At 42.1% G+C, this 8,089-nt stretch overlaps 1 protein-coding gene across 1 annotated transcript; it reads left to right on the top strand.

Moving 5' to 3' along the window:
* The first annotated feature begins 2,159 nt into the window (after nucleotides 1-2,159).
* ncbp3 (nuclear cap binding subunit 3) lies at nucleotides 2,160-7,894 on the top strand. The gene is given in 14 exon segments (XM_031874029.1): nucleotides 2,160-2,420; nucleotides 3,216-3,281; nucleotides 3,952-4,057; nucleotides 4,255-4,380; nucleotides 4,518-4,643; nucleotides 4,801-4,943; nucleotides 5,031-5,139; nucleotides 5,341-5,440; nucleotides 5,599-5,708; nucleotides 6,121-6,290; nucleotides 6,292-6,458; nucleotides 6,745-6,893; nucleotides 6,987-7,169; nucleotides 7,269-7,894. Coding segments are annotated over 14 exon segments (2,091 nt in total). The 5' UTR covers nucleotides 2,160-2,231; the 3' UTR covers nucleotides 7,616-7,894.
* Nucleotides 7,895-8,089: the final 195 nt, after the last annotated feature.

Genomic DNA, 8,089 nt, shown 5'->3' with positions numbered 1-8,089 from the left:
ACATGCTGTGTAGTACTAGTATGTGGTGTGGAGCTGAGAAACGTGTGTCTGAATGTTAAATACTGATGATGTCATATCGATCAGAGACTCTGAGCACAACGCAAGAATGACGTTCACTGAAGACTTATGTAGCCTCATGTTTAATGATTTAATATTTAATAATTCCTATTTAATGATTTAATTATATAATTATTCAATATTTAATGATTTAATTATTCAATATTTAATGATTTAATTATTCAATATTTAATGATTTAATATTTAATGATATAATGATTAATATTTAATGATTTAATGAATCTAATATGTTTTGAGGCTCGTTTTGCCTTGTCAGCAGATACAAAGTAGATTAAAGTTCATAAAAAGAGAAGTTATGATTCCAGCTGCTTTCTTCACCGTTTTATTTTCAGACTACAAATGAAGTGAAATCTGTTTCAAACTCAATTCATATTTATTTATTAGCTGCAGAAACATATTTTAATTAAACTTCAGAAACAAAAAGCACCTTTAAAGATGAAGACGTGAAAAGTGTTAAATCTTGTATCTCGGCTGCTGTAAGCCGAAAACTTTAATAATAATTATAATTTTAACTTTAATCGATGAATCCATCTGCTGCTTATCACAACAGTTTCTTCATAGACAAGAAGCAAATTAATAAGAAAAAAATCACAACAAAAATATTGTTTAAATGCTATTTAAACATAAATAAATATAATGAAACTGTTGAGGAGCTCTGCAGAAAGATTCACAGTGAGAATAAAAAGATGTAAAGAGATAAAGAGATAAAAGCTTCAGGACGCGTTAATTCAATTATTATATCATCCTGAAAAACGTGATATAAGAATAAATAACGGGTCAAACCGCTTCTCCGTCGTGTTTCTATTCTTATGATCATAAAACATTTCATGGTATTAAATGTGTTAAAAGTCTTAAATGAACCGCAGCAATAATCACTTCAACACTTCCTACATGAAGCTCGTCTTTAGTGAACGTCGGCCTCCATGTTGCTCTGAATCTAAATATTCTAAATGTTGTTTCTTTGTCTCATAGAAAGACGTCTTTACCACCGAGACTTGTTCCAGCAGTTTGTCGAGAGTCAAACCTGAAACAACGACGTTTAAAGTTTAAAAAAGGAGATAAAGTCACAAGAAGCTTCACTTCCGTTTGACAGAAAACTGCTGAACATTTTGCACTAAAACGACACAAAACTCTGTGGCTGTATATGAATATTAAATATTAAATCTGTACATATAGAGCTTTGACTCAACTCTAATTGTCTTGATTGCACTGAAAGCACAAAATGAGAGGGTGAGGGAAGCATGAAATGTGTTTCTGTGTTCTGCATCATGATTTCTGAAGTTACAAAGTTTCTGCAGGACGAGACTTTTGCACTTTGTTTCTTCTTCTGTGGTGTTTGTTAATGTTTCTTATTCCTGATGAAGAAGCTTCCTGTTTGTTACTTCACTGATGAATTCAAAATAAACTGCAAAACAAAGTGAGAAAAGTTAAAGGAAACAAACTTCAATAAAATATTTCTCATAAGTTTTGCCTTTGAGTTCGTCCAACTTGCTTCTGGTTGGTCTGTTTATCACTACAATAACATGAACTTCACTTCATTAGAAATTGTTTAGCTGATAAGGGGAGACACTGAAATACCACACAGTGTGTGTGTGTGTGTGTGTGTGTGTGTGTGTGAATGAGTGTGTGAGTGAATGAGTATGATGAGTGCAGTAGTTCACTGTATGAGCTGTAATCACTGTGTTCATAAAACTCCTAGTTCCTCCTGAACACCCCGCTGCTACAAAACTACTGAGTCACACAGCAGGAAATGAAAAAAAAAATCAAAAAAGCTTATTTTTATTGGAATACATTTGACTGATTTTAAAATATTCGATTTAAATAAAATAAAAAATGAAGCCTTTTTGTGTATTTTTTTTGTATTAAAACATTTTTTTATTTAGGTATATAAGTCATCATACTATGATTTGTAAATTATTATCATATATATTAATATTATTATAATAGTTATTATTATTATTATTATTATTAACACAACATGTCGCTAGGAGATGCTGATGTTCCGATGTAACGTCTTCTGCCTCCACCTGACACCACCGAAGAAGAAGCAGGAGGACAGAACTATTGCCGGGTTAAGAAAACAAACCGAAGCAGCAGCCGTTGTTCGCGGCTAACAGCTAGCTAGCTAGCTAACGAGCTAACGAGCTAAAACCATGGCGGCAGTGCGCAGCTTAATGGTGGCGGTGAAATCAGACAGCGGCGGCTCGGACCGCTCGGAATCGGACTCGGACTCCTCCGAGTCGGACCGAGACGCCCGCGACGCCGAACCGATGGAGGTGGAGGTGGAGGAGGGAGAGCTGGAGGACGTCTCCGTTAACCGGTCCCTGAAGGAGCTGCTGCCGGTGAGTGTCCGGGACGAGGCCCCTGTCAGACCGGGGACTGGAGTTTGTGTCGCGGCTGGTGGGACAAGCGTGAAGTGTCGTCGTGTGGGAACTTCCAACTCCCGGTTCTCTCTGTCTCCGTCTCTCCGGGGACAATTTTCTAGCACCGTGTCCGTTACGGGTTAACGGTTAACTAACGGTTCACACGAGCTACTTAATATTTAAACGTGTTTAGCAGCAGCCGTTCACTTGTTTGTTGTTTTACTCACTTGTTGCTGGCAGCCTCCTCGTGCCTCCAGGAAGTAAAGTGGAAATTAAATGTTTTAAGGACAAAACAAAGCATATTTTTAAAAATAATTAAACATGTTTAATGCATCTGATACAGGCACAATCACTAATCAATTCGGCCTGGTTTTAATCCCCAGTATGAGAGGTGTTTATAACTTTAGCGGTAGTTCCTCTGTCTCACAACAGACAGTACATCACCTGTAGAAGGTTTTACTGCAGGTGTCTGTTACCTGTGTTTGTTAGCTAGTGTTTAATTTGCTCAAATTATAATGTAAACACCAGCTGTTTGAATAGAAGCAGGTTTAACAATATGTCAGGTAGCTTCAGGGTCTCTGCTGCTTAAAGACCTTAAAAGTCTCAAACGCATGTTTAAATCAACTCTTCTCAGAGGTCTTTAAATTGGTTATTTGCTGCTTTTATTTTGACATTCATCCAGGTTTAATATTTGGTTGAGTCAGAAACAGAAGGGCTGATGAGTGAGGATGAAAACTAAACTTTCGTCTGTGATGTTTGATTTTGTTTTTGCAGGATACGAGCCGGCGATATGAGAACAAGGGCGGAGCGTTCATCACTGGGATTGATGTCAACTCAAAGGTAGGACAATAAAGTTTTACTCATTACGTCTTTTATTACGGTTCATCACAGCCATTCAGATCCACATCCATCCACCTGCTGAGTCCTCCAGGTAACAAACAGATCATACAGAATTTCCTCATAAATTAAAATACCTAAAACCCAAAGGAGTTTGTTATTTTGTTTTTGATGCTTCACCAGAAAGTGTTCTGATATTTCTCTGGTTCTGTAAATCAAAATAATACGAAAATATAATCCACATACTTGAGTATGTTACTTCCTCTAGATGTGTTTGGTCTTCCTTATTCAATGATAAACAAATGTACTGTATCAATAACAAACTTAAGGAAGGTAAAACTTGTGTTAGAACGATTCAGACTGAAGGTTGATTATAAGTGGGATTTCTGACGAGGAAGTATTTTGTAACAGAATCTGATTAAAGTTAACGGTTTATTTGTAGTGAGATTTTAAACGAGACATGTAGAGTAAAATGTTGTTGAAATATCAGAAATTTAAACTTTGTTTCGGCTGCTTTTTCTAACTGAAGAGTTCATTGCACGTGGTGTGTTCATGGACCATCGGAGAGATGAAAACCTGACGACGATGGCGGTTTTTACAGCTTCTGGCTGTTATGAACGGTGTAGTTTTGTCGATTGTTTAAGAGTTAAAAGTGTGTTTGTGTTTTCATCAGGAGGCGATCGAGAGGAAAGAGAAGCGAGCGAGACGTTTTCATTTCCGTCCTGAAGAGACGGTCGACCAGAGGAACGTGTTCATGGATAAAGACACCATGAAGAAAGGTGAGACACGTCACGTGACCACAGACAGGTGGCTCACACTATTCTATTGACTGTACATATGTTCTTCTTCTGTGGTGCTCATGACTGTACACGTGTTCTTCTTCTGTTCTGTGGTGCTCATGACCTGTACTTGTCTTTTTCTTCTGTGGCGCTCATGACCTGTACTCGTCGTCGTCTTCTTCTTCTGTGGTGCTCAGCTATCCCCAGCCTGCGTATGGAGGCCATCTACGTGACGGGAGTTGACGACATGAGTACTCAGGACATCTTCGGATATTTTAAAGAATATCCTCCATCACACATCGAGTGGATCGATGACATGTCCTGTGAGTGTAACACACACACACACACACACACACACACACACATACAGCCACACTCACTGGTGGAGGAAGTATTGAGTTTACTACTGTAAAAGTACTCCAGAGATCAGTGAGGACCGGTCTGTCTGATTGTTTCCTAGGTAACGTGGTTTGGCTCGATGACAACACGTCCATCAGAGCTCTCGTCAACAGCAGCCGGATGACCGACCCGGAGGAGGTTACCACGGAGACGGAGAGCTCCGACCAACCGGCCAAACAGAGCAAAGGTCAGTCTGTGTACATAAATACTCTTTAACTGACTCTCAGAGGTCAGTCTGTGTACATAAATACTCTTTAACTGACTCTCAGAGGTCAGTCTGTGTACATAAATACTCTCAAAGGTGCGGAGAACTGAAGCATATTTTTTATTTTTTTACCTGGTAGGTTGTGAAGGTCAAGGGTCAGATGATGAGGAGGAGGAAGAGGGCGAGGTGGAGGAGGACGAAGAGGAAGCTGTGAAGAAGAGCAGCGAGGAGATCGAGGTGAAAGATGCAGACGAGCCGAAAACCAAGCCGGAGGCCGTTCAGGTAGAGTTTACTCAAATACCTCAAACTGATCCGGTTATTGATTACTGCCAATAAGTGATGGATGACGTGAACCTGTCTGTGCCTCAGGTGGAGGACCTGTCGCTGGCAGAGAGAGAGTCTCTGCTGAGGAACGACCTGCGACCGGCCATCAAACCCTTCAAAGGAAACAAACTCCTCCTGCGTTTCGCCACACATGGTGAGTTTAAGTTTAGCCTCAGTTAAACCAGGTCTACAGCAGGTTTTATTTAACCCTCAGTTAAACCAGGTCTACAGCAGGTTTAAGTTAACCCTCAGTTAAACCAGGTCTACAGCAGGTTTAAGTTAACCCTCAGTTAAACCAGGTCTACAGCAGGTTTAAGTTAAAATGAAGATACGTTCCACGTGTTATTGTCTCCAGATGATAAGAAGGAGCTGGGTGCTGCTCGTCGCAGTAGATACTACATGAAGTACGGAAACCCAAACTATGGAGGCATGAAGGGGATCCTCAGCAACTCCTGGTGAGACTAACTCATCTGGTTATTTAAAGGTTTAGTTGTTGCTTGGTTGTGTCCTTCTCTCTGATAAAACCACTTTCTTACATGTCAGTTTTTATTTTGAGGATGTGTAGCATGATGTATATTTAAGTAAAGTAACTTAAAGTGGTCCGTGTCTTCAGGAAGAGGAGGTTTCACACCCGGAGGATCCAGAGAGACGTCATCAAGACCAAGAAGCCTCTGATTGGAGACAACATGGGACACACGCCGCCGTACACTCACCGACACTCTGGTAACAACCGTTTATCATCTAGACTAGACTAAGACTAACTTTGGAAAATAGGAAGTACGACACTTTTTGATGGGGGGGGGGGGGGGGTTGTTAAAGATGCCAAACAAACAAAAGTTATATATTTTTGAACTAAAATAAAGAGTTTAATTAAACAAGCTGCTCTCTGGAGATTTATATTTGCATTCAGTAAAACTATCGAAACGTTTATGATAAATACAATAATTATGATAAATATAATAATTATGATAATATAATATCAAAGCCAAAGTTTAGAAACGCAAACAGTCGTTCAAGAACGTAATGATAATGTAGGTTATTATTTAAATCTTTTACTTCTTGTCAGCTGTTGATGTGACTGTGAAGACTTTGATCTTTTAGTTGATGAAGATCTTCTTCTTCTTCTTCTCTCCAGCCGACCTGGTCAACCTGCCCGAGGAGCCCATCAAGGAGGAGGAGGAGGAGGAGGACGATATCGACGAGGACATGGAGGAGATGGAGGAGGACGACCGGGTGGTGGAGTACAAAGAGCGGGCGGAGAAGGAGCAAGGCGAACGAGCCCCCGGGGGCTCCCGGCCAGTGGGGGGGGGCGGGGCTCCGCGGCCGGGCCGAGCGCTCACCGTCTCCGTGGTCGGAGTCGGACGAGATGGACTACGATCTGGAGCTGAAGATGATCTCCACGCCGTCGCCCAAGAAGAGCAAGAAGATGACGATGTACGCCGACGAGCTGGACGGACACCTGAAGAGCATCCGGTCAGAGCCGCCGCCCTTCACAATAAGACAGAGTTTATTTATTAAGATTGTTTGTTTTAGAGTTTTATATTATAAATAAGCTTTTTATAAAAATAATATATTATAATAATAATTGTAGAGCAAATCGGCCCTACTGCTTCTCATCGTACTTTCACATTTTGACCAGGATCACGGAAAACAAGTATTACATTTCATTTTGTTGTATTTAAAAGTTATTTTAAAAGTTTTTGCCTTAAAATAATTAATTTTCCTCATTCCCGTTGGAACTCTTTGGTCTTGTGAGCAGGAACCGGGTCGGGGAGTCTGGATCTCAGACCAGAGCCAAGTCCACGTCGCCCCCCAAAGTGACCGACGTCCGGCAGCTGCTCGAGGAGAAAAGAAAAGGACTCACTCAGCACAGACAGCCCCCCCCGGTGGCCCCCAGTGGAAAGACAGGTCAGCTGATCAGATTATATATTTATTTATATTTATGAGATTTATTTGTTTTGTCGAGTCATAAAACACGTCCGTCTGTCTGTTTGTCTGCAGACGTACGTCAGCGGTTGGGGAAACGGCGCTACTCCCCCGACAGACAACGCTCCCCCTCCCCCGTCTCCCCCAGAGACACGCCTCCCGCCAGAGAACCAATCAGAGACGTGCACCGCAGACTGGGCGTGGCCAGTCAGGACAACAGACCTGTCTTCTCCAACTCGTCCAAAGACAGGAAGACAAGTAGGAACGCAGACAGAGAATAAAACGGAACGTCCCCCTCGTTTATTTCTGTGTGTGTGTTTTATGTGTTTTATTTATTTGTGTGTGTGTCTCCTGCAGGTGCTCTGTGGAGCAGACTCGGTTCTGGTGAAGACGACGGTGGCGGTTCCAGTCGTCAGGAGCGCAGATCGAGCAGCCGGCCGTCGGGTCTCTTCGCGTCCTCGGGGAGGAGTGACGGAGGTGAGGGTGGAGTCAGCGGAGTCGGCAGCAAGACACGAGGCGACGGAGAGGAGGAAGAGAAGAAGGAGGAGGAAGAAGACGACTCCACGCTGCAGAAGATGTGGGGCGCCATGATCAAACAGAAACAGGAGCGTCTGACCCACAAGATCAAGAAGAGCCGGCTGGACAGCCTGCCGTCACTGCAGATCGAGATCAGCCGCGACAGCAGCGACGACTCCGATGCCTGAAACTGAGGAAGAGGACGAGGAAGATGAAGAGGAGGAGGGGAACCAGCCGGAGTGTTTCTCCTCTGAACTTCACGTCACTCTTTTCTTCAAGTACAATAATTCAAAGACCTGACTGCAGATCTGAGGCCAGTGTGTTGGGTTTCTTTTTGTTTGTCTCTGCGGTCCAGGAGGGACTACCGGGTTCAACCAGGCACCGCTCCTTTACTTTTAACTGACAAGAAAATGTTGATCTCCTCATGGTGGGTTTTTCATCTGCAACCAAATCCAGTCGAAAATGTATAAAAAAACACAAACGGCTGTTATTTGTTTTAATGCCTACATTTGTTGTTGGAGATTTCTTATAAAGTAAAAGTCAGACAAATAAATACTAAAGTTTAGTTGAAGCATTTGAACCAACAGCAGCACCTGAGAGCTCTAGTTCACTAAAAGAGACGGAAAGCGACCTCAGAGAGACGGAAAGCGACTTCAGAGAGA

The sequence above is a fragment of the Anarrhichthys ocellatus genome, unplaced genomic scaffold (genome assembly GCF_004355925.1).
Source record: "Anarrhichthys ocellatus isolate YVR2014 unplaced genomic scaffold, GSC_Weel_1.0 scaffold78, whole genome shotgun sequence".
NCBI lineage: Eukaryota > Metazoa > Chordata > Actinopteri > Perciformes > Anarhichadidae > Anarrhichthys > Anarrhichthys ocellatus.
The sequence above is the reverse complement of the archived record's forward strand: the minus strand, read 5'-3'. Positions and strand labels throughout refer to the sequence as shown.